Source organism: Pomacea canaliculata, linkage group LG3, assembly GCF_003073045.1.
Source record: "Pomacea canaliculata isolate SZHN2017 linkage group LG3, ASM307304v1, whole genome shotgun sequence".
Taxonomy (NCBI): Eukaryota; Metazoa; Mollusca; class Gastropoda; order Architaenioglossa; family Ampullariidae; genus Pomacea; species Pomacea canaliculata.
In genome coordinates, this window is record NC_037592.1 from 25,655,874 (window position 1) to 25,680,700 (window position 24,827).

General features: G+C 36.4%; 2 protein-coding genes across 8 annotated transcripts in view; both read left to right on the forward strand.

The window, feature by feature from the left end:
- LOC112559586 (transient receptor potential cation channel subfamily M member 2-like) overlaps nucleotides 1-2,244 on the forward strand; it is a 33,573-nt gene extending 31,329 nt beyond the window's left edge. Inside the window, exon 36 of the mRNA XM_025230917.1 lies at nucleotides 25-2,244. Within this exon, the coding sequence (XP_025086702.1) occupies nucleotides 25-126 (102 nt within the window). The 3' untranslated portion in view covers nucleotides 127-2,244. The remainder of the gene's footprint in view (nucleotides 1-24) is intronic.
- Nucleotides 2,245-2,766: 522 nt separating this feature from the next.
- LOC112560740 (transient receptor potential cation channel subfamily M member 2-like) overlaps nucleotides 2,767-24,827 on the forward strand; it is a 33,591-nt gene continuing 11,530 nt past the window's right edge. For 2 of the 7 annotated variants that reach the window (XM_025232767.1, XM_025232771.1), the window contains exons 1-16: nucleotides 2,767-6,054; nucleotides 6,205-6,426; nucleotides 6,933-7,122; nucleotides 7,554-7,746; nucleotides 7,997-8,144; nucleotides 8,748-8,841; nucleotides 9,646-9,776; nucleotides 10,758-10,949; nucleotides 12,792-12,953; nucleotides 13,413-13,594; nucleotides 14,054-14,306; nucleotides 17,927-18,014; nucleotides 18,845-18,921; nucleotides 20,796-20,813; nucleotides 23,090-23,227; nucleotides 24,575-24,718. In XM_025232767.1, coding sequence (XP_025088552.1) covers nucleotides 5,848-6,054; nucleotides 6,205-6,426; nucleotides 6,933-7,122; nucleotides 7,554-7,746; nucleotides 7,997-8,144; nucleotides 8,748-8,841; nucleotides 9,646-9,776; nucleotides 10,758-10,949; nucleotides 12,792-12,953; nucleotides 13,413-13,594; nucleotides 14,054-14,306; nucleotides 17,927-18,014; nucleotides 18,845-18,921; nucleotides 20,796-20,813; nucleotides 23,090-23,227; nucleotides 24,575-24,718 — 2,439 coding nt within the window. In that variant the 5' untranslated portion in view covers nucleotides 2,767-5,847. The remainder of the gene's footprint in view (nucleotides 6,055-6,204; nucleotides 6,427-6,932; nucleotides 7,123-7,553; nucleotides 7,747-7,996; nucleotides 8,145-8,747; nucleotides 8,842-9,645; nucleotides 9,777-10,757; nucleotides 10,950-12,791; nucleotides 12,954-13,412; nucleotides 13,595-14,053; nucleotides 14,307-17,926; nucleotides 18,015-18,844; nucleotides 18,922-20,795; nucleotides 20,814-23,089; nucleotides 23,228-24,574; nucleotides 24,719-24,827) is intronic. The other 5 variants (XM_025232770.1, XM_025232768.1, XM_025232769.1 and 2 more) reach the window with 5 other exon arrangements.

Genomic DNA, 24,827 nt, shown 5'->3' on the forward strand with positions numbered 1-24,827 from the left:
CTTTTTTTTTTTGGTGACTTTCAGAGAGAGAAAGTGTGGCGTGAAGTGTCACCATACATGCGTCTCTATGGCAATCAGGATTCCATTGTTCTGAAAGCTGCCCACATTCATAATGCTTACCTGTGATCCAGTCAGAGAGAAAAACTCAAGACACAAACAGCTGTTTACAGATTTTGGAGTGGTAGCAAAGCAAATGTTTATCGCTTTTTGTAGTTGTTGTTTTTTTTTGGGTTTTTTTTTGTTTTGAAAAGTGTTGCACATTTTGGAAAAGAACAATGAACCATGGAAGATTTGGTGAAATTTTTTATTTTACTCAATGCGATCTTGAGTCCTTATCCTAGTTTGTTGGATTATAATCCAACAGACTGGATGAAAACAGAAAATTGCTGCTGAAGATGAATTTGAATTCAGTTTCTCATTTCAGGTTGTCTTCCACCCATGGATTGCTTATTTAACAGGGTATTGTTTGAATAGTCTCCAGCATATCAAGTGCTTGAAATCTTCTAATTGTAAGAGTCTCTGTTTAAATAAGCAATATTTCAAGATTGCTACTAAAAAAAACTTTTCTCCACAAAATCTTGCATTTATTCTTTGCTTCATAATACTAACGGATGATTAACTTCATGGTAGTTAGGTGGCCAAAATCTCAATCTGTGGTCTGTTTGCTGATCTACTCCCGTGAAAACATTTAAAGAATTTCTATGCACTTTTGTTATTTTAAAAATAATTGTGTCATAGTCAAACTTCAGAAAACTTGCTTAGGTCCTAACTTTTCAATTCTAGGCTTGTCCTGGCAATGACTCTACAATGATTAGATGACCTATGTTCTAGTTCATCAAATGTGCTATGAGTATTATGGTACTTGTGTAACATACTGCAAAACATTCCATTTAATATGTGTATGGAGGTAATATTTATGACTGTACCTACCTCTGCCGTCAGTGTGTTCATCTAGTCAAATAGGTAGTTTGGGATGATGAAGCTTTTTTGTTTGCATCTAGCTAATTACTGTCAATGTAGAGGGTGAATGCTAGTGAAATGATAGATTGTAAAATGTTTAATCTGTAGAAGTCAGTACAGTTTACATGGACTGAGAACTTTTAATGGTGTGGGTTTCTAATGACCATTATTTTTACTTTAAAATTTAATATTAGGTTAACACAAGCAACACTTGATGAAATAAAACTGTGCATATTTTCCCCCATTTATTGCATCTTTTCATTTTAGCTGGACAGTCATTTGAAACTACAAAAATTTTTCTAGATGCACATCTCCAGTTCATTATTGTGACATATGAGTCATTACATGAAATTAACCTGATACTGGAAACATGGTATTCGAAGAAAATACAACTTGCCACCTCAAAAATAACCACACCATTATCGTGTTTATCTGCAATTTTCCTATTTCACTAATTATTGCAAAGGGCGTGGACTAAACCTGTTATCAGATATTAAATCTGTGTGCATTTTAAGGTGAGATTTTAGGGGGGAGCACATGGCTTGCTTATGCTAATATATGAATGTGTATTCACCCCTCATACACATACCAACATTTTTTTTTTCCTCGTACATTTTTCTAAATTTCAAAAAGATTTTCTAAAAAGGCATTGTTGTGTTCTGTGAAATCACTGGGGTAAATTTGTAGACATATAGTCTTAAAATTACTTAAATAAAGATTTCATTTATTATAAATTTGACATCTGTTTCGATGATCGGTACCATCATAGAACTATCTTAAAAGGCATAACTTCTCATTTTTCAGTGGTCTGTTTTAAAACTTCTTCTGTACCTGTTTTGAATATTGTAAAATGCCTTGTGATATTCCTTGCAATTTTTTTTTTAAGAGTATCTGTTGATTGCAAAGAGAAAGTCGTATTCTAAAATTTTTTTAATTACTTCCAGAGGACTTCAGACTTTGTTTTAAGAATTCCCATGTGTTCTTGAAGAAGATAATGTGGGACTTTGCTTTTGTGTTCACTTTGTGCTTCAGTCTATCATTCAGAATCTTGGTGAACAAAGAAGCATATCATCGAAACTGAGCAAGATAAATTTACATCCATTTTCATTAAAAATATATTACATGGCTATTTTTCTGCGATTGCATTTATTCAGTGGATCATTATTATGGCTTAGGTTTGTTAGGGAAGTTTTCCTTTGTATTGAGTGGAGAAAGCTACTTAGAAAAGAGTGAAGTTTTTTATGTCTTTTTTATTTTATGAGAAATAAATGATGAGGTTTATTATTGTTGGTATTTTTCCCATATAGAATGCTGTTTTCATTTTATGACTATTATATAAGATACAGGTGGACATCTAGAAGTTTTCTGGTATAACATGGCAGTGCAACCAATATTTACCACCAAACAGTCATATATCTATGCCTTATAAAATGGTGAAAATGTTTGAGGAAAAAAGTCTTGAAGGCAACTGATATCAAAAGGAATGCAAACCTAGTTGTCTATATCATGCGATACGTTCCCAGTAGTAGTAGTAGGGGCCAGCTATCATTTGACTAGGCCTCACTGTTGTCTGGGTATGAGTTTTAAGCAGATTACAATCAGGCCTGACGAGAGGGGGGGACGGGGTCTGGTGTACCCGGGCCCGCGGCTGTCAAGGGGGCCCGGCCTTGGTCAGTGGATTTTTTTTTCTTCTTCTTCTCCTTTACATTATATTATATACTGGGAAAATAATTTACGATTACAAGTACAAGGGGCCCGGAGAGGTCGTCTGTCCCGGGGCCCGGGCTGGCTCTCGGCGGCCCTGATTACAATGTATTTTGTTAACTATCACAACTAAAATAATTCTACAAATTGTAGACTGTTATCTATAGAGTTCTTGAAGCTGTTCAAATTTTAAGTTAGTCGGCAGCAAATTGCAATTCGCACCAACTCTTTAATTGTGAAAAGTAACATTTGTGCTTAGTTGTGGAGCAATGTCCGATACTTTCCCACCTGAATTCTAGCAATGTTAGTTTGTGTTTGTGAGAAAAATACATGCATATCGATGCCATCACAACCGTGAAAATTTTTCAGCGTTTAAATTAGGTCCCCGATTCTCCTTCCCATGGTGTGGATCTTTAATTGAAGCAAAGATAGTAAGTAGTATTCAGTATCTTTGAAGTATGTAAGTCTATCAGAGCAAGATATATCTTTACATTTTAAAAGTTATTTATTAGCAGGTCTTTGTACTTTTTCTGCTTTTGATTGCCTCTTTAAGATCGTACTCCAGATATTGGCATGGTACAAATGTGGTCGCACAAGTGCTTTGTACCATTTCAAAAACGTCTATCCAAATAATTTAAAAGTGCTCCTAATATTGCCTTACTTACCAGTCTCAATATGCACCTTAAAAACATCAAAACTAACCCACAATTCTTTTTCCTCATTATAAGCTTTTATTATCAGAAAGTCTTAAGGCACATTTAAGAAATATCTCGAATTTTAAGCGGCATCTTTTATATTTACCGCTTCACCGTTTTTATTTGTTGTGCAACATCTATTGCATTATGTTAATTGTTCGTTCTGTTGATTTGCGCTCTGAGCATGATCGACCTGAATGTTGTGGGAGAGCGCCATATACAGATATGCATTTAATTATGCGTTTATTATGCTCGCCTCAAAACATAATGAGAAGATAAACGACATGTAACATGCCAATCAACCATGCAGTAAATGGTTATAATCGGCCAAGTAATTAAAAACTCGATCTTTTCAAAATTTCAGCTACAGGGAAATCTATGTTGCGATTTTTGTGATTCCGTACGTGGCGAATCAAATCCAATATTTACTTTTTTTTAAAATACACATCTGAACTTTAAAAAATAAGAAGAGGACGTAGAGAAACTCTACTTCAATTTGTGGTACTCACAAAGAGTCTGGTGCGTTGCATCCCGTAAATCGAAACGAAAATCGTCTTTGAAATTTACGAATTATGCGCATAGATCTAAGTATCAATCTTCAAATATTCAGGGTTAAAATAAAATGATTCTGAAATTCCACAAGTGAATGGCCGGTGTTTTATTGACAGACATACTGGTTGATTGATACAGATTTTGTAAGACGTCAGCAACTCCGCAATATTCAGTTGTTCATATCTAGAAATAGTTTTCCTTAGACACCGAAGATCTAAGAAAAATACTTGTCGTGTCGGTTCGTGTTTGACGTTGCTGATAATACAGATTTTGAAAACGAAGTCTGTGCACGTACAAATATGGCTCCTTTGTCGTACAGTCGGTAACTTCGCAAGAAACGGTTCCACATCAAACCTTCACTTGCAAGACTATCGAGTAAACTACTGTTGTCGCAATTACGTGAAATGAAAGCGTTTTATCAGCGTACGTATTTGTTAGCTTATCGTCTGATGTTGAGCTGTTAAGCTCGTTCAAGCAGAGGTATGACAATTAAAATGTTAACAATTATAAGTATTAATGATGAAAACTCTAAAACTAAACTAACGTCCACGGTGAAAGCATATGGATCAGTCTGGTAATTTATTTGATGAATACATTCTCACGAAAAGATTAGTTTTTACACATTTGCATGAAATCAATGTATACGTTAGGCAGCAGAAAACGAAGTTGACTGTGAAATGTTTCAGCATCGGCTGAGTAAGGTACATGAGTGCCACATCTTCAAAGAGCCCAAAGACAACGTACAACTGAATCAGTAACACAAAAAAAAGACATGCAGTCTGATTTGAACATTTTTGAGCGTGCCAATGATTTAGATGAAGCTGACTTGGAGAATAGTGTTGATGGTTCTGTGGAAACCATGGTTGGTGGGAAAAAAATTTCAGTAATGAGCAAATTCCCATCGAAGAAAAATTTGCCTGTGTGCACTGTGACTTTTGACGACTATAATCCAATTAACACTCCACAAGTGAACACAGCAAGGGCAGTTTCGATTCCGCCCCTCCTTTTCGAGGGGGCCTTATCCGATTTGCACTAGATGGAGGTGTGGATCAAAAGGTCAGTTCTATTTGTTTTCTTCATTTTACACTGCTGTGTTACGTGGCTCTAAATTATATATGATCATCATATAGATAATTTATATTTATACCTTGAAACAAGTTTTTGTTATCTTGGTGTTGTATTTATATTAACATTCTTAGGAGAAGCATCAGCATAAAATAGAAATTAGTAAAAGAGCTTTTTAAGTACAAATTCTGCATGCTTACCTTGACATAACCCTTGAAATACCAAAATGCATATTTTATATATTAAATGATACTAACACTCACCTGATTTTACCAAACAAAATTAACGTTCCAGTGGTGCGCAGCAGTCGTATATAGTGATGATCAAATGTCCTGGATTCCGATTTTATCTTAGACTATTCTTTCTCTGAATTTGGCATCTGTTTATAGGGCCAGCTGGTTGGCCATGATATAATTAGTTGTTGGCTTATCAAACACCCATTTCTCTTCCCACCCCTCCAAAAACTATTACATCTTATACATACATAAATTCTTACATGAATTCATAAATGCACAGATGAACCCAAAGTTTATCTTTAAAACATTAGTTGATATAAAAGGTATTACCTGATGCTTATTAAAGTTTAGTCATATTGAACCAAAATTGTTGGTTTTTTTAAAATATTTTGACATTTTAAAGTTTAATTGTTTCTCACATCAGCTGTTTTGCATCATGCATAGTAAACACACACCTATAAAAGTTTTTCTTATTTTAATCATCTTTGCCTTACGTGAAGACAAGAGATTGACAGCGTGAAGTACATGTATAGCAGTTTGGTGAAAATAAAATCATCAAAACACAGTTCTGCGAATGATTTTAATAGTGGACAGGAAGCTGTAAGCGTTCAGAAGCATACAGAGAAGAGATACTTATGTTACAAACCATTATGCCATTGCAGGACCGGCATTATGTGTGTGTGCCAAAAAATGCTAATGCTGATGATGTAGCAAGGTACATGGCTGTTGCTTGGCAAAGACGAACACCAAAAATGATACTTACAATTCTCAGCTCCCCTGAATACTATCAAGCCTGGGAGAGAGAAAGTTTTGCTGAAGATTTCCAGGCAGGCCTCATACAGGTATGCTGAGCAATTTGATAGCATGAAAAAACTTAAATTGTTGCTTTTTAAAAAAAAAAACTGTTTCTGATCTCTTCAGACTTGATGGTTATGGTTCACATGATTAACACATATGGTTTTAAAACTTCTTAAAAGATTTCTATGTCACAGGCTGCTAATTTGACAGAAATGTGGATTCTTACTGAGGGCGTTGATGTAGGAATGAGCAAGCTTATAGGAGATGCAGTTTTTGTTGAAATGACAACACGACTAAACATAGAACAAAATTCTCTGCATCTTAAAAATATCCAAACAGAACGTCTTCCTCCTCTTAACATATTTGGAGTGGTTGCAAGGAGCAAACTACTTTATTCTGAATTACTGCACGGCACAGTGAGTTAAAATGTTTTAAGTTGTTTAAGCCTTAGTTTTTCTGTTTAGCTGCTTATGCACTCCATCTGTAAGGGTAAATGGGCTGATACAAAGTCAAAACATCAGCAGCATGTCACGATGAAAGAAGACCATTGTTTTCTCCCGCTCACTTGGCCATTTTCAGAGCAACTGCCTTTCTTAATACATTTTTCGTCTTCAAGGGACATGGAAGAAATGACGCACACAAGACGTCAGACACACGTACGACACCATTTGTACACGAAACAATACAAGACCTACCCCAGCTCATTACACTGTCCATTACCGTTTTATAGTAGACAGTTTTAATCCATCCACTAGCCAAATCAAAAAACAAAATCATAGTTTCTTACCATCTTCTTCAAAGAATAAAACTAAGCAATCTTATCTCAGTTTGAATAAAAGTTTTAGAGGATACAGCTGCTGTTGTGCAGCATTCTTTCCCTCGCATATGTTTTTTTAATTTTAATTTTTTTTTTTTTTATCAGAAAGTATTCTTCAATGTGAACAGGGAGAATACAAATCAGCTGTTTGAATTGAATCCAGACCATACTCACTTCATTGTAGTAGATGATGACTGTGACACAGACTCTCTTAACAGCTTTCGCTTTGCTCTGGAGATGCGTTTTACCAAACCTGTTGGGAGACCTCGGCGTTATCGTTCATTATTTACACATGGTAAGTACTTAAAATGCCCCCTTCCAAAGAAAAGGAAAGAAAAAAAAAGGGCCAGACAAGAACAACAGGAGATCCAGGTGAAGTTTTAAAATGCTTCTTCGTCATGATACTGTACTAACATTTTTTTCCTCCCTTTAACTAAGGTAAATTTGAAAAGTCCTTACAGTATTTTGATGTTTCAATATGAAGTGAAACTGGCCTTGCTTCAACAATCACAAATACACTCACATGAATGAACTCACACATGTCCTCCAATGCATAGATACATCTTAATTCATCTGCTTGGATATTCATGCCACATTAAAATATGTATTTTAAATATGCTTTATAAAACATGTAAATTGCTGAAATACAGTTAAATTGTTAATAGCAAAAATTAAAATGCAAAATGATTAAATAAAATACGTAAAAAGTGTTTTTTTTCTGTGCAGAGAAAGAAGAAAATAAAAAATCTGATGCAGAATCCATGCTGACTCCAGTTGTGGGAATTCTAGTACAGGGTGGCCCACCGGATATTGAACATACTCTCAACTTAATAAAGAAAAAGATCCCTGTCATAATAGTTCATGGAAGTGGACTGGCAGCAGACCTAGTGTCTTTTGCCTACCTGGAGATGGAAAAAAAGTCGGTTATTCTATTTTAAAAAATGAGATATTTTTGCAAGAGCAATTACTAATTTTGATCAGAAACAGACTATACCAAAACTAAACATGTATGTAAATGAAAACAGAGGTCCTTGTACTCGTTTTAATAACATCAGGGGTTTTATTTTACAATATGTTTATTTTATCACACATATCAAACAGGTTTTTGCCTTTATTTAACACTTTTTTATGATGTTTCAAGCATAAAATTGAACTGTACATTATTCAAGGCAGGATACAGAATACTTAGATGGATATATAAAGCCAGAACTACTGCGAAGGTTGACCGAAGCTTTCCCACAGAATTTTGCCAACAGTGAAATTGCTCGCAAGGAGTGTCGCGACAAAATCATTGAGTGTGTCAGGAATGCAAAGCAGGTAAATCATTTTGAATTTAAAGCATATATATTTATGCTTTAAATTTATCTTTGATGCAAGATGGCGGGGAAAATATCTCTTCTGGATGCCATTATAAGAAAACCGTTGTTCTGAAATCCCATATGTTTCAGAACACCGATATTTATTATTTAATCGCAGTTTATGCTTTAACTTTCTTTACTCTTTAAAAGATTTCTTGTCCTACCAGAGAGCCCATAACTGTCCTGTTCGAGCAGAAATCTAAGTATGTCTTATTTCATTACATTCAAATTTTTAAAGTGATATTAGATTAAAAAGCAGAACAGACTTTCTGTTGCAAGCACATTTTTTTTATTGTCTTTATCAAGCATGACTAGGTGCAAACTAGAAAAAGGCTTGTTTACCGTTTAACTTTTAGAAGTCTAGGTACTTTACTTTGCCATTTAGGGTATTAGGAGGGAAAGAGGAAAACAAGTATAGAAAATGCAGGAAGTAACAGTTTTCCTTCATGGAGGTCACAGTTTATGTGTATTTAATACAACATTAGACTTTATCATACAGCTGTATCATTTGCTCATCAGTATGTGATGAAAAGGGATACCAATGACATGTAGTTTGTTTCAGGAGAACCTGACATTTCTTATTATTATCAACGCCAAGAAACCTGAAGAGCGCCTCAGTGATCTTAGCAAATACCTTCTCATGGCTCTTTTTCAGTGTGAGATTCTTAATGAATTTTCTTTCACTTCATAGACCATTTTTTACCACTTACTTTTTATATTAACTTGTTGTCAGCTTTTTAATTAATAAATCAACAGTATACAACTGTATGCTATATTTTTCCATATATATATATACTCACATATAAATAATGCTTTTTCTGATAATTTAAAATATTTTCTCATTAAGACATTGTGTGATATAGCATATGAAGGCTGGTATTTGTAATTACTTGGGTATCAAATATCAGTAACATTTTACTTGCATGGAAACATGTACTCATAATTAAAGCAGTTATTTGACATTGGTGATCTTGAAAATATTGTTAACTGAGGAATATGTTTACATTGTTTGCATTTTTTTCTAACAATTAGTGAATAAAGCCTCTGTTTTACTGTATGTGTTAAAAAAAAAACCTCATAGTTTTAGTTGTCTGACCCTGTCGTTATTGGCAAACAAATTAATTTTCGAGACCACTTCTATAGCTTTAAGTTATCACAGAGATAACTGAAAGCATATGCACTAATGGAGCTGAAAAAGTTCTCATTCAGTAACACATTTTTAATTTTTATGTTGCCTGATTACCAAACAAATGGGAAATATTCATACCCTTCATATCCAGTGGTGTTTAAATGGGAGATTTAAAAGAAAACTGATAAAGTAGGTTTGATGCATTGCAGGGAATTATAAGTTGAAGAAGGCACATCCATGGAACCATGTCAAAAATATGTTGAGGTGTGAAGTTTGTTATTATGATATTATGCTAATGATATTAACAGTTGTTTGTAAATTTTCCTTATAGCTGAGTCCATGCGTAAAGATGCACTTTGGTGGGAACAAGTACAGTGGGATTTACAGCTGGCCCTTGATTGGAACCGACCAGACCTGGCAAATTCACATATCTTCCATAGATACAATCTGAACAGGTTCAGGGTATGTGCTGACATTTTTAGATGCTGGTCATTTATGTATTATTTAGTATCAAAAGATTAAAAAGCATTTTCTTGCCACTTACTTTTTACAGCAACTGTGTTCTCAGCTTGTTCATAACAACTGTTTGCAATTCTGGGGTTTTTTTCCCTTTAATGATCCTTTTTCATTGATGGCCTAATAACTGGTTCTTGAAATCAACCTTCCAATCTCATTTGTGTTAAAACATATGAAAAGTGAAAGTGAAGGAGGAGGATGTTTTTACTCAGTGTTTTTCTTTGTCTTAAAGAAAATAAAACAATTGCATCTTTTTTCCCCTTTTTAGGTTACAAAAATATTTGCACAGCTCATCACAACCACCAGCTTCACATACCATGCTGATTATGTTTGTATAAGAGGGTTAGGGTGGTACAGATGAGAAGACATACTGAGCTACATTGGCCTTATTTTCTTACAAGAGTGTTCCTCCCTTTTCTAGGCTATCCTCTTTTGATATCATCTGAAACCACCATATTTTTAGTAATAGCCTTTAGTCTTTTTATCTTATGATTATTTCATCATGAAACTAGGTTTATTTATAAGTTATAAAGTATGATATTGAAATACCATTCTTAGTGATGATTGAGATCTCCTCAAGGGTTTGGGCTTCTGTTTATTTTGACAATCTCTAGTCCAGTGGTGACCCAACCTTTTCTCCCCTGGGGGCTGCACTTTTCATAATACAAAATCTCGTGGGCCAGAATAAGACTGTTTTGCCAGAATCATGCTGATGTTAAAAATGAAATTATGCAGCAATATACCAAAGCATAAGATTCGGTTAGAAAGAAAGAAATTATAAGCCTATGGCAGCATCTGGATTGTCACCCTGTGTCTGATTAAAATGAGTGAGCCGTAGGTTGGGCACACCTGCTCTAGTCTATATCTTCATTTTTCATTTGTCATCTATATGAAGCTTGCTGCATAACTGCTTTGAATATGCTACAGGTTGAAGATAATATGTTCCATGCTGCATTGCTCAGGCCTAATCGAGAACGTTTTGTGGACTTGTTTCTTGCTCGAGGGATGACAGTGCATGAATACCTCAACCACAAGAGACTTCTTAACCTTTTTGAAAACGCCCTGGACAAGGATTTCTTCATAGGTGTTTGTCAAGAAACAATCCTGAGAAAATCCTTGGTACATATTTGATAAATATTTTGTAAAACGTAAAGAAATGTGAAGATAGTTTTTAATTGCTGAAAGCATATTAATATATAATTTGTTTTCATTGTAATTTATAATACTTCCATTATCAAGCTGTTTAATTTAAATGAGGCAAAGTATTAAAGAGATTAACAAGGATAGGGTAATACCTGTGCTAAAATAATTCCTAACCCAAGATTTTCACTGTTTCTTTTATTTTTAAAAAAAAAAAAGTCAGAAAGTTGCCAGCTTTATTCATGTTTATTCATCCTGCAATGACACATATTTAGAGAAGAGAAGGAAGAATTTTTTTTTATCTCCTAATGAATAAGATCCTTGACTCAGAGAACCTGTTTATCTTCGGAGATTTTAACAGAAGACAAAGAATACCTTGAGAACTTTACCTCGTCCCACACATTGATATTGTCACAGACAGCAACTACAATGGGAAACAACTTTTGAGCCCGTGTGCACAGTATCAACTTTTTTATTACCAACACATTCTGTCAATGCAAGGACAGTCATCGGAAACCCATAGTACAAGTGGAATGATCTTGCCAGAAAATCACAGACTTCCTTTTGGCAAGAACTGCCATGAGGCTCAACATACTTCAGAGATGCAAGGGCCATACCACACCAGCCTAAACACAGATCATAGAGCCATAATCTTGTTCTACACAACTTTCATACAGAACAAAATAGAAGTAAGAAAACTGTGGCAGGTTAGGCAGAAGATGTAAGAAGAAATGAAGAAGAAAAGAAATTTTCAGACAACTGAAGTGTGGAAGAATGCAGAAAAAAATTTAAAGCAACCTTATTAAAACCTTAGAAGAAATGTGTAATGAGAGAAATATAGGAAAAGATGATGTAATGTTAATGTGAACAAGCAAGTGAATGAGAAAAAGAGACTGCTTTGGTCCATTCCACAAAGGATGATGATCATTTGAAGTACAAGTTGACCAGAAGATTCTGCAAGAGAGTGTTAAAGGCAGCAATAGATTGTGGGGAAGAACTATTTACATCATACAGGTGGTCCCCCAGAGAATTTTACAAGTGTGTCAAGGCAGTGAGATTGAGAGACAAGTCCTCTGACCCAACAGCAGTTATCAGCAACACAAAGAGCAACCGACTATTTCATCAAGCAGGTTCAGGGAGAGTGGAAAGGATATTTTAAGCAGCCCCTGACTTAGTTACAGACCAGCAAATTCAGCACCACTCATATCAAAATTTCTAGAACAAGAGACACCTGCTATAACTGAATCAGAAGTCAGACAGGAAGTATGAACCAGCCCAAAGAACAAGGTAGCATGATCGATGGATGAAATCATCTCATAGTGGTACTAGCCTCTGGGGAAATAGGCATCATGTATCTGACCAAGATTTTAAAGGCCTGAAGACACACAGAAGCTGCAAGAGTACATGAACAAGGTGTACAAGTCTTACAACATACAAATCAGCACATTGTTGTTTGGGTGGGGTGGAGCCACACCAGTCCACCAGCACATCCAGGGAGTCAAGTGTCTAGTAAAAGATGGTCTTCCATCCAAGCAAGAGAATGATCCACAAACACTAAACAAGTGTATTTTAGAGACCCTCTTGTTACATAACCTTACTGTCAGCCTCGCGCAAAGCTATCAGCTACTATTTTCATCTCCCCACGACACTCAAGGGTACCAATGGATGATAAATAATAATAGAATCAGTTCTTGATTGAAGAAATCAGAGAAAAGAGTAACCCATATTCTTTTCCTTTCCTACACCTTAGACATTCTATATTGCTGTCAGAGATGCTTCTTTTTGAACTATGATTGTATATCTTTTATGCGATTTTTCCAGGAAGGAAAGGCAGTCTGTAAAAACTTTATTGGTGGTGCAGACTGTGAATTAAACAGACTGCTGTTCAAATGCACAGGCCTTCAAAAGTTGGTAGACCCTTTTGAACTCTCCATGAACTCTCTGAGACCTTATATCAGTGACCGGGCTGCTGCTGAAAGGCAGGTAGGATGTTTTTTAAAATCTATATTAGACCTACTGGCATTTTCTTTATATTTAACTCATTAACAGCTGTTTGGACTAAAGTCAATTTAAGTCAAACAGGCTATTAAAGATAATGTTGTAAAGTGATCTTCACAGGTTCCAAGATTGTATTTTAAGGTAGACAGCAGCTTCCTTATACAGAGGAATCACATAACCATCTCAAAACCCACTCAAGGGCAGTCTAGGGAAACCAGTCTATATAAGTGTGTTTCATACGAATCATTTGTCCATTTCTTAAATTTGGTCATTTGATTACCATTGTAATCTTAATTTTGACATGAAATAATCATTAATAATTGGTCTATTTCTCCTTTGAAATAAAAAAAGTAGCAGACAAGCTTCTACCAGTCTCATACTAAAAAGAAGAATGCTGAAGGTATATATGAGGTAAATGCTCACAATTTATGCCTTTAATTTCAGGCAGTCAATGCACTGGTGTTTTGGGCAACACTAACTTACCGTGAGGAGATGGCCAAGGTGCTTTGGAAGCGTACAGCAGACCCCATAGCTGTGGCATTACTTGTCAGTATGATCTTGAGTCGCATAAGTTACAAATATTGTGACGATGTTGACATGAAGGGCAAAGTCAAAGCCACAGCTGTGTAAGCTTTTCTGTAACATTGTCTTTTTTTAACAGTTAAATTTAGATGAAGTTTGGGCGAAAGGTTTATTTAATGTTTCATGTACTCCATTTAATATTTACCTGCGAAGTGGAGAACATGAACTTACTAGGGTTAAACCAAGTGAATGATAAAAATGATAAAGGATAAAAGGATGATTGTTGATTTTATGCTATTAAGACAGCTCTACTTCTAGTCAGCTCTGTAGAAGATTACTTTTATTGTTAGGTCTATTCAGATCAAAATTTCCAGCCATTTGTTGTATTTCTTGGTTTAAAAGTGGTATTAGAAAGATTCATGCTCTGTGTAGTTAAGTAGACTGTTCAGCAGCACTAGACATTACTGATCTTTGAAGATGATTGAATTGGAAAAGGGAAAACTTATTTTACATGTTTTTCAAAGTATTGTTTCATGGTATTTGTCATGATACTTTTTATTCAGAACATTTGGCAAGATGGCAGTTGAGATGCTAAACCTCAGCTATGAAGAATCTAGTACCTTCACATTCTTACTTTTAAACAAACGCCTGGAAGACTTCAACAATCGTACCCTAATGGAACTGGCCAGACTGAGTAAAAATAGGCGTTTTATTGCGCATCCTTGCTGCCAGAAGTGGCTGGGTCAGCGATGGACTGGAAATATATCAGTCCGAGAAGTAGACTGGGGTCTGTTTGCACTGCCAGACTTCATCAAGGTGGGTGCATTTCATTTTCACATTTTTGATTATAAAATCACATTATCAAAGCAGCATAGGTGTTTTTAATGGCCAACCTGAGTGGGACATAACATAAAGCTGAAAGTTGCCGTGATGTTAATAGTTTATTCCTTGTTGCTCCCTCAAGGAGCATAGGGCTGCAAGAGAGATGTTAATGGGGCTACCACTTATTTGTGATAATAGATTTTTGGGGAGTTTTTAAAATTGGTAAGAAAGCACTTGTTGATTGACCTTAATTCAGACCTGATGCCATTGAAGACCCCATCTAGTCAACGAGGCTTTGATCTCTGTGTAAATACAGTTTAGCATTCTAATGTTTGAAGGCTTGTATCTTGTGAACTCATTTATTCAGGAGTAAGTAGTTTGTATTGAGTGTAAGCTACTCATTTAATAATTATTTTGCACCTTTCTTGGCTTTTATCATTTCTGTTGGTAATGAGTAATACAAATGGTTTCTACATGCATGTACCTCATTTCCTGTCATTTTGAACAAGCTGTCTTTGATCTTAACTGATGTACATTCAAGTCTTTTACTTCGCAACTTAAAAAACTCATTCAAGTGATTATTCAGTTATACACAGATTCAAGTAGTAGAGTCAATATAAAAAGATACTCCAAATTTCAACACTTGCTTAAATATAACCATCTGTTATCTAATTTCAATATACTATTCTTACCTTATATTCGCCAATAATTGGAAAGCATCACTCCTGCACTTAAACCTTTGGAAGTCAAGGTAGAAGATGAAAAAGAAGGTGAAGAGCGACCATACTATCATAGCATAAGTTGATGTTCATCAAATTTTGCAAGTTGCAGCTGACCATGAAAGAGATCAAACTTTTGTTGAGCAGCATTTTAAAAATTGTGTTTTGTGGATGTAGAGAGTAGGGCTTATTGTCACAACATGCTTTATGCTTCTGGCAGAGAGCCTGTGAGAGCACATGTTTTTTTACTTAGTAAAACAAAGATCTGTGGGCTTCCAAAAATACTTAGCTCAAGATGAAACATGTAAATTTCTCATTTTCTATTTTTTTCGTTAAAAAGTAGTGAGCAACCAGCAAATGAACGATAGACGAAAAAGAGAAAAAAATAATTGGAGAAGTACACATACGCGTACACATGCCCACGCACACACACACACACACGCAAAAAAAACAGGGGACTACCCCACGCAAAAAAGTTGTAATGAGAGATGTTTGTAAGAAGGTATAATAATAATTTTTTTAAAAAGCCATGCACACTGCAGCAAAGTACTGTCAGAGTTCTTGCCCCTGAGGCCTTCAGGCCTAGTGTTATAGAACACTGTGTACTCTGTTGACACTTCCTTCAGTTTCTGTGGCTTTATGTGGCGCTCTCGCACTGACCACCACTGCACTGTCCAATGTGCACAGGGACCCTTTGCTGATCCACAGTCCGAGCTGCCTCGTTGACCACCCGACACACAACCGGATGACAAAGGCGACGGAATGAAGAAATGAAAGGAGGACGAAGCATAGAATAGTTGAGACTCCGCACACACAGGGGCAGAAAGGGCGCAGAAGAATGAGCGACGACAAGAACAAGGACAAGGTTGACAAGATCATACAAGGATACAAAGAATATAAAAAGTTCACAAGAATAGGAAGTAATAGATAACAAGGATGGTAAGGATGACTATGACAAGATCATACAAGGATACAAAGAATATAAAAAGTTCACAAGAATAGGAAGTAATAGATAACAAGGATGGTAAGGATGACTAAGAGGATAAAGATGTCAAGTTTATGAAGTGTCCGGTGGTCACCTGCTCACAACCAACAGTACCGGAAGCCCACTCATGTCTCACACTGACCCTGGTGGTCACCAACCGGCTACCTGAACCACTTGCAGTCCCCAGGGTGTGGAGAGAGCCAAGCAGGCACACAAACAAGTATTACTTCTGCTTGGTTCCTCCTCTTTCCAGCAAGATAATGAAGCAAAAGAAGTCGAGAATAATCTACCCCAACATTCCATCTTCATTGAGACCAGTTCCACATGGCGAGAAACTTCCTATTCCAGAACCTCTGGCAGAATGTTCTCTTGATTCAGCTGATGGGGATAAGGGTGAGCCAACCTGTTCTTCTCCTGGTCAGCATGCAGTGATCCAGATTTTACCTGTGGTGCATCAACCCCACAGAAAATAACACAGGAAGAACTAAATGACCTGGTTCATGATTTGGACTTATCCAAGAACAAGGCAGAATTACTAGGTTCAAGACTTCAATAATTGAATCTTCTATGTCACAATTAATATTGAAAGCGCCATCAGCAGTTGGAGCCTTTCTTCAGAAGGGAAGGTAATCTGGTGCTCTGTTCCAATATTGAGGGCCTCCTGAATGCCTTAAAAATCACTTATGACCCACAAGAATGGAGACTATTGGTAGTCTTTGAAACTGAGTCTTAAGGCTGTGCTTTTGCACAATAGAAAGTGTCTTCCATGTATTCCAGTAGCGCATGCTGTCCACATGAAGGAGACTACGATAACTTAAAGCAGAAACTGAATTCCTTTGAGTATAACAAGGACAGCTGGCACCTCTGTGATGATTTGAAGATAGTTGCCCTTTTATAGGGACTGCAGCAGGAATTTACAAAATACATGTGTTTCTTATGTGAGTGGGATAGCCAAGCAAAGGAATTGCACTACTTGCGGAAGGAATGGACTCGCACACAAAATGTAGCAGTTAGAGAGAAGAATATCCAGCACCCAGCTCTGGTCGAGGCTCACAAAATCCTGCTACCATCCCTTCACATCAAACTAGGTTTGACGAAGAACTTTGTGAAAGCCATGGACAATCATTATGATATCTGCATGAAAAATTCCCTTGATTCAGCGAGTTTTATGTGGGTTCTCAGATTTGAGAACTCTTCAAACATGACTGCTTCAACAACTTGCTGCAGGGTGATGTGAAACAAACATGGAATGCTTTCACGCAGCATCTACAAACTTTCTTGGGAATGTTAGGGCAGAAAACGACAATGAGCTAGTAAAAGAAATGCTAATGCAGTTATCAGAATCTTGGCTGCTGGGTGTCTCTAAAATCCACTTCCTTCATTCCCATCTGGATTTGTTTCCTGACAACTGTGATATGGTTAGTGAGGAACATGGCACACATTTTTATAAAAATATTTCAACAATGGAAAAAAAGATACCAGGGAAAATTTCCACTATCATGCTGGCTGACTACCGCTGTCCACTCCCCAGATTGAGATGCTTCTGAACAGCTGTACAAGACACAGGCAAAGAAATCTAAGACGTAGTCTATGACTTGATTTTGTACAGGTATTAACCACAGGTCAATTACTATTAGCATGCATTTCGTGATGTACACAATAATTATTGCATATTACAAAAAAACTAGACTCAATTTTGCACTTTGATTGTCATATTCATGTTGAGCACAAAAATTTATAAGAAATGACTAATTTTATTTCAGTAACATAACTTCTGTAAAAATTTGTTGACCAGTGTAACAGGAACATTTTTGTTTGAAGCAGCATATTAGATTGTAGATTGTTTGGAAAATCCTACTGAAAGATCATTTCAGATTCCTAAAGGTATAAAGAAACTTTCTTGTTTACAGATCTACCTGAGTATGTTTTTCATCTTGCCTATGTTTATGTGGATCTCATTTTTGCCAACTGAAATTGACAGAATTGGAGGTCCAGGAGGTAAAATTATTAGAAAAATGTTGTATTTTTTTATATATATATATAATGAAGAACAAATCAAAAGTATTTTTTAACACCAGCAGCAAATTTCACCAGCAGCAAATAGAAAAATCTGCTGCTAAACATAGACTTTTCTTACAACTAAATGATGTACAGGTTTACATAAATGGATTGAGTTAGATCTGTATGTTTGTTTTCAGGGGTCATATTCTAGACTCACCTATGACAAGACTAAAATTCTCAGCTATCACTCTGATATAATGCAACATCTCAGATATGTGGAGATTTGGGGCCTGGTGTGCATTGGATGCTCAAATAATTGTGTTGGGGATTCCATTTAATATGCATTATCTGTCTGTGGAAGATCAATGGCAGGCTCAGCTGGTATAGCTATGTAAAATCTAGTAACCTAACAAATGCAATTTGAGTTTTAGATTTGTCAGGATATACCATCACTCCTACACTAATGGTCGAAGTAATGTCAGCCTCATCCACAGAATTCACCTATATGATATTTTGAATCATTATTCATTCTTCTGTTGTTATCTGTTACTGTTTACCTGTATAAAGTTTCTGTATTTCTTTATGTGACATGAGACTCAACATGGAAATATGACTTTTTTAATTTGTTGTACAACTCTCATAGCCTTGGCTTTCCTTCTCCCCCTCCCCCTACCTCTCCCCCCATTAACTTTTGGTATGTTGCTAAGTTTCCATGATTTAGTATAAAGATGACAAACCAAAATACAGATAGCTCACAAAATAGTTGCAATAAACTACTGAGCCCAACCATCAGGAAGAAATACTCAACAAAGAATTCCCTTTTTCAGCTGAAGATAAAGAATTGGCAGATGAAAGAGCACAGGAGAAACTGCTTCTTCGCATGTCTTCTGTGGAAGATGAAATTGTATGTCGCAAAAACGTTAACATTTTAAAAAATAATGTTTAAGTGAACTTATCTCATGGCACTTTATAAAAAAAAAACACACACACACACACACACAGACATTCTTCGGACACACGCAACATAACATGCAAAAGTATGTTATACAGAATGTTGTCTAAAGAATGCCATCAGGATGAAAGTTATGTAGCCAGAAGCTGCTCCCAGCAGCTTGCATAATTTATTTGAAAAAACAGTAAGCAGACTGAAAATTCTTTTTTTTCCCCCATACCACAGTTCCAGTCATTGAACGGATCTATGTGGTAGAATTTTTTTATCTGCTGCTCATAGGATTGCCTACAGAATACCTCTTTGGGAAACCATAATGAATTCACAAACTGTTGGAAGGGAAGCAGTGCTAATCCACCGACATAATACTTTCAAGACATTCAACTGTTCGTCATCCTTCTGAGTCATAAGTCATCTATGAATGGTCAAACTCTGCTTTAATCTTCTGCAAAAAATGATGTAACAAAATTTCTACTACATTTATACACCACTAAATTAATTCAGCAATAGTCATAATGTCAAAAGCAGGAGTGTAGCATCTAGTCACAAAACTCAGCATCATCTGTGTGACCTTCTCAATGGCGAACTGCACAAAGAAACTGTTACGGAAAGATAAAGCAGGGACTGAGAGGCAGGCAGGCAATAGCAAGAAGTTGATGGAAAGTGCCGTGTAAGTGAAGATGATCTGGTGCAGATAAAGAACAGTCCAGATGAGTCAAGAGGAGACATAGATCCAAGAACAAGACTAAAAAGAGAGCAGTTTCCTCCAGTTAGGTGAAGGGACATCCCTTCAAGTACAAAATAATAATACATATTTTTTAATTACAAATTAGTTCTTTTGTGGTAAGAAAGTGTGCTTATATGTCATCATTAAGGCTGAGGGTTTGGGAAAAAATTGTTTGATGTCCTTGTCTTTATTTTTTATATTTACTAAAACTTTTATTTTGATAAAATCAGTACAGCACTCTAGTAGTGTACTAAGTTATTTCTTTATTTTGTAGAGGGTAGTGGTCAAACAACTTCCAGGGTTGTCCCTTCCCGTGCATGCTGTGTATGTAATAGGCAACCTTGAACTGTCTTGCTATTTACTGGACCTACTGTTACAACCAAAATTACAAAGTTGCCTGACCCACTTGGGAAGGTCGTGACCAGACTGTGCGGGATGGGGGTCTTTTGCACACCCTTCGGACTATCACACACATGCACACACACTGGCATATATACACAGTTATTACATGCATACACACATGCACACTTATCTGCATGTGTACCCACCATTACACACAACCGTTGCATGCCCACATATGCACACTTACTCAAACACAATCACACTTCACATGTGTACACACACAAGGCTAGAAAGTCCGACCTTGGACTCAAGGAGTTGGGGGAACCACTGCCACCACAGGGTGGGGAAAGATCAAGGCTATGTAACCAGGCTGTGGGAAAAGGAAAAGAATGGTTTCTGCAATGTTTGATGGGGATGGGATAAGTATAGTGCAGGTTTGGAGTTGTAGGAGGCTTTTTGGATTTGTAGTGAGAGTGGAGAGAAGGCAGGCCAGCTGCCAAGTGAAACTCTGAATAAAAAAATCTACAGCTTGGCAACAATATCCATCTTTGATGTGTTCAAATGTGACTAGTTACCCCTTTGTAGCCATCAGGGACTGATGTGTTGGTTACATAAGCTTAGATCTACACAGTCAATTAAATATCTTTTAGCTTAGTAGGTGTGATAAATAGAATATTTCACTTCGTGTGTGTGTGTGCACATGTGCATGCATGAATGCATACATCTGATGTTTGTATCTTGTGTTTTTTTTCTGCTTCAGCTCAAGATGATGCCGAAGGTATGGTGTAAAATTTAGGTTTTTATAAATGCATTTTATAAAATTCCAAGAGCACTAACTAGATGACAAAACTGTAAGAAACAAATAAAGGAGCGACAGGATTTTATCCAGAGACCCTACATAAGGAATTACAGAAACTAAGTTTTATACATCAAAGCACCTACAGGCAGACTCAAGAGTTCTGAGTGACCCTCAGACCCTCCTCTGTTTGCATTGGTAATACTAAAACTGTGAAGAGGTATCCTAGTTAAACCTATTCAAAAATTACAATTCTGAGCATGTAGCTACAAAATATACATTTGTCAGAGAAAGTTTTTGTGTAGCACTAAAATTAACAACCATGTTTCATGTAATATTTTTCCTTAATACAAGGCAACTACTATAGCAAACATAGAAACATGCAATGCAAAGTGAATCAGATAGGGAAATACAAAATATTTGATGTTTATTAAACAGGAAAAATGGAGATGCTTGCCCAGTCTCACCATAATAATAAAAAACAATCAAGACTGATGGGTAGAACAGGCTTTACTCATATGCTGGTTGATGCTGCTGGCAAAGGCAAAATGTTCACAAGCAATCTCTAAACTCCTCAGTGGGATGATGCTCCCACCTCACCAACCCTCTCTCCCCAAATCTTTTCTGCTTCACCCTCTTATTGTCATCCCTAAAATATTGTAGAATGTCTCCCCCTCCCTGGGAAAACCAGGTCATTGGGTTGCTGACCAGGAAAAAAAATCAGCTTCCCCATCTATCTCTCTTTCTCTGGATAAACCTTAGAAAGGGTAAAAGTTCATTGGACATCAAAGCACCATGGTAGCTCCCATGTGTGTGTGAGAGCATGTGTCAGTCCCTGTCTAATCCTACACTATCATACAAAATTGCTGCTTAATCAAATCACTTAATTGAAATAGTCAAACATCAAGTATCAAACTAGTAATAATCTACCACAATATTATGTGCTGAATGTAAGTAGTAAGACCAGACAGGTTAATTTTTATAGAGCATGTTGCAAAAAGAAACCATATACAAAGTAATTAAGAAGTCAGTTGTGGATATCAATCACTGATGTACCAAAATACTTGAAAATATGATAACCATATCAAACAGAGACTTTGAAAATAAACTATAGATCAAGTTTATGATAGTCATAGCTGTATCTCAATAAGTATGATCCCAGGAGTGCAACAAAATGAGTGATTAGCATGCAGCTTATTGTGACTTTGACTTTACCCTACCCCTCTGTGTCTTGGTTCTTACTCTTCTACCTTTTAAAAGGATGGTGTGCAAGCATTAAAATTGCAGTAAACCTTTCTTCGGTATTTTTATTTCTGTTAGATTTTGAACTGCCTGACAATATGCAACAGCAAAGTGAGTAATATTTACTCCCATAAATAAACAAGACTGAAGACCTCTTATAAGTACACCACTAATAAATTATTATAATCTTACCCTGGGTGCACAAGGCGTCCACAAAGTCTCTTAACAATTTCAAGATTTTGTTAAAAAAATAAGTGAACAGACAAATATGTGAAAATTATTTCAAAATGAGGAGTAGATATTGAAGTTTGTTTCATGAAGTACATCAAGATAGTGCATCCTCAGACATTCATTCCAGCATGTTAACTGCACTCTTTTCATCTTAGTTTATCGTTGTGCTCAAGTGCCTATAACAATTGCACTTTATAAGTATACAATCACAAGTTCTAGTGTAGGACCTTGTACACGGTTGAACATGGTAGCTGTAACTGTTTGGCAGTAGTACAGATAGATTTTCAAGATGGAAAAGCAAAGGATTATCTTACATGATTGATGTTTTCCTCCAATGTTCTTTGTCATCCACTCCATTCTTTATACCAGTCCTCATAAATTTCTTGTGCTATGCACGAATTGACTGAAATGACGGTGGATGTTTTCCATAGGTAGTCTTGTGGTTTTGCTGTCAGTGTATCTGATTTTGTTTCAGTAAACCCTGATATACATTGTCCCTTTTCTTGAGGAGCAGCCTTTTTTTTTTTAGAGGTTTATTTAATAACCTCTCTTTCCTTAACAGGATACCTGAAATACACAAATGCAATGTGATTACAAACTTTGATGATAACCACTGAGTACATAGGACAGATTTGATTAACATATGTCATCACCTGCCTTTTTGAAATTGTAAAGAGACTTTGTGGAGACCCTGTATATAAACTTAAAACAAGTATTGTAATCTAAATAGTGCAGAATTTTATCTGAAAGGTATCTTTCAAAACATTGTGAATGATCTACTGCAGATTGAAAACAGAGTTGCTCACTTTGGAAAGTATATCAAAACAATGTTGCCTGTGTATGGTGGAGAAATCAGACTACCATTCTGGAAAAAGATTTATTACTTGTGGTCAGCGCCTATCTCCAAATTCTGGCTGTATTTGGTATGGTATTTTAAAATAGTGTTGATGTGCTTTTCTCTGATTATTGCAATACTCATTTTGGTTATATGTGTCCTAGCATAGACCTGTAAATGTTGACTTTTGCACATTCATTAATACAAGAGCTCTTGTATCATGAGCACTTTCAGACAGTTCAACAGATACACAAATAATTGAGTAGGTGCTGGAGGAGACTGGACAGGGAAAAAACATCATCCACTAGGTTAGTTAAAGGTCATAGGTAAAGATACCTACTTTGGTGAGTGATTGTACTTAACAGACTCCACTGAAGCTAATACTGCATTAAAAAAACCTGTCTTTTGACAGTATCATGGTGACAGCCTTCACATGCCGCCATCTTTGTATTGATATTCAACTTTTGATTGGAATAGCAGTCTTCCCTTTCCCCTCTCTGCCTACAGTCCTGCACAAACATGCATGGGAGGCACAAATGTCTACAATTTGGTTCTTCACATTGGCAATTAGTGACTGTCAATGTTCTTTTTTGTTTTACCCATTACCGAGAGCATGTCTGTCAGACCTCTATTCTCAATGATAATGAAGTTAGAGGGTCATCCTATTCATATTGGCTTTGAAGCCCTTGAGTTTTTCTGCCAGCGTGGCTCCCTGAAACCACAGCTTTGTCTGTGCCTGCTTGTGTAGTAGGCAGAGCTGCAGGACATACTAAGGGGTCTATGAGCCCATCTTGCATAGACAGTGTTTGACAGACCCAGGTGGCGTATATATGTGTGCAATTGGCAATGTCCAGTGTGCAGACAGACAACCATAGTCTGCTGGTAGCATTTCAGCATCTGTTCATCTGATGGAAAGTAATGGTGTTTATTTGTCCACTGGCTTTTAAAGTGGTGCTTGAAGAGGGCTTTCACTTTGTTGTAGATTGTCGTACACAGTGGAAGAACACACAACTCATGAGCCCTTATATTAATGGAAGTGCAGTAAATTGACATTACATTGGGCCACACAGTTGTGGTTAAAGTGCTTGTCACCACTGCAATGTGAGGCCATATAGGTTCACATTTCATTTCAAGACAATCTCTGCATGAGACTCCAGTTAACAGGGCTGGCCATCAGGTTCTTTTTTTTTTGTCTGGGTGTGAAATAACTGCTATATGGAAGCATTTTCCTGCCAGATCAACCAACAAAACCTTGACATTACAGGTCAATGTTTAGCTGCATTTTTTCCTGCTTAAGATTGCAATTAATATGTCGCATATAAAAGTGTATTGTGAACATGCATGTCTACACATAAGAGATAAATAGATCAAAAGAGAGACATTACCAGTTTTCCTTGGTTTTAACATGTCTTTTTTTAATTATTATTAATTGCAGATGTTCTATGTGGCTTACCTTATTGTTTACACCCTTGCTTTATGGACACCTGACTGTGGTGACATCTTTATCAACACTGTTGTCTTCCTTTGGACTCTTTCTATGTGGATGGAACTTATTTGTTCAGTTTATATCAAGCAAAAGGTAGGAAGTCTATTTGAATAAAATAATTTTATTGTTTAATTGTCAGCACGTGTGGGGTCCTGCGCGCAAGGATTAATTTGCACTCGCATGCACCCGTCCAGCATGCGTC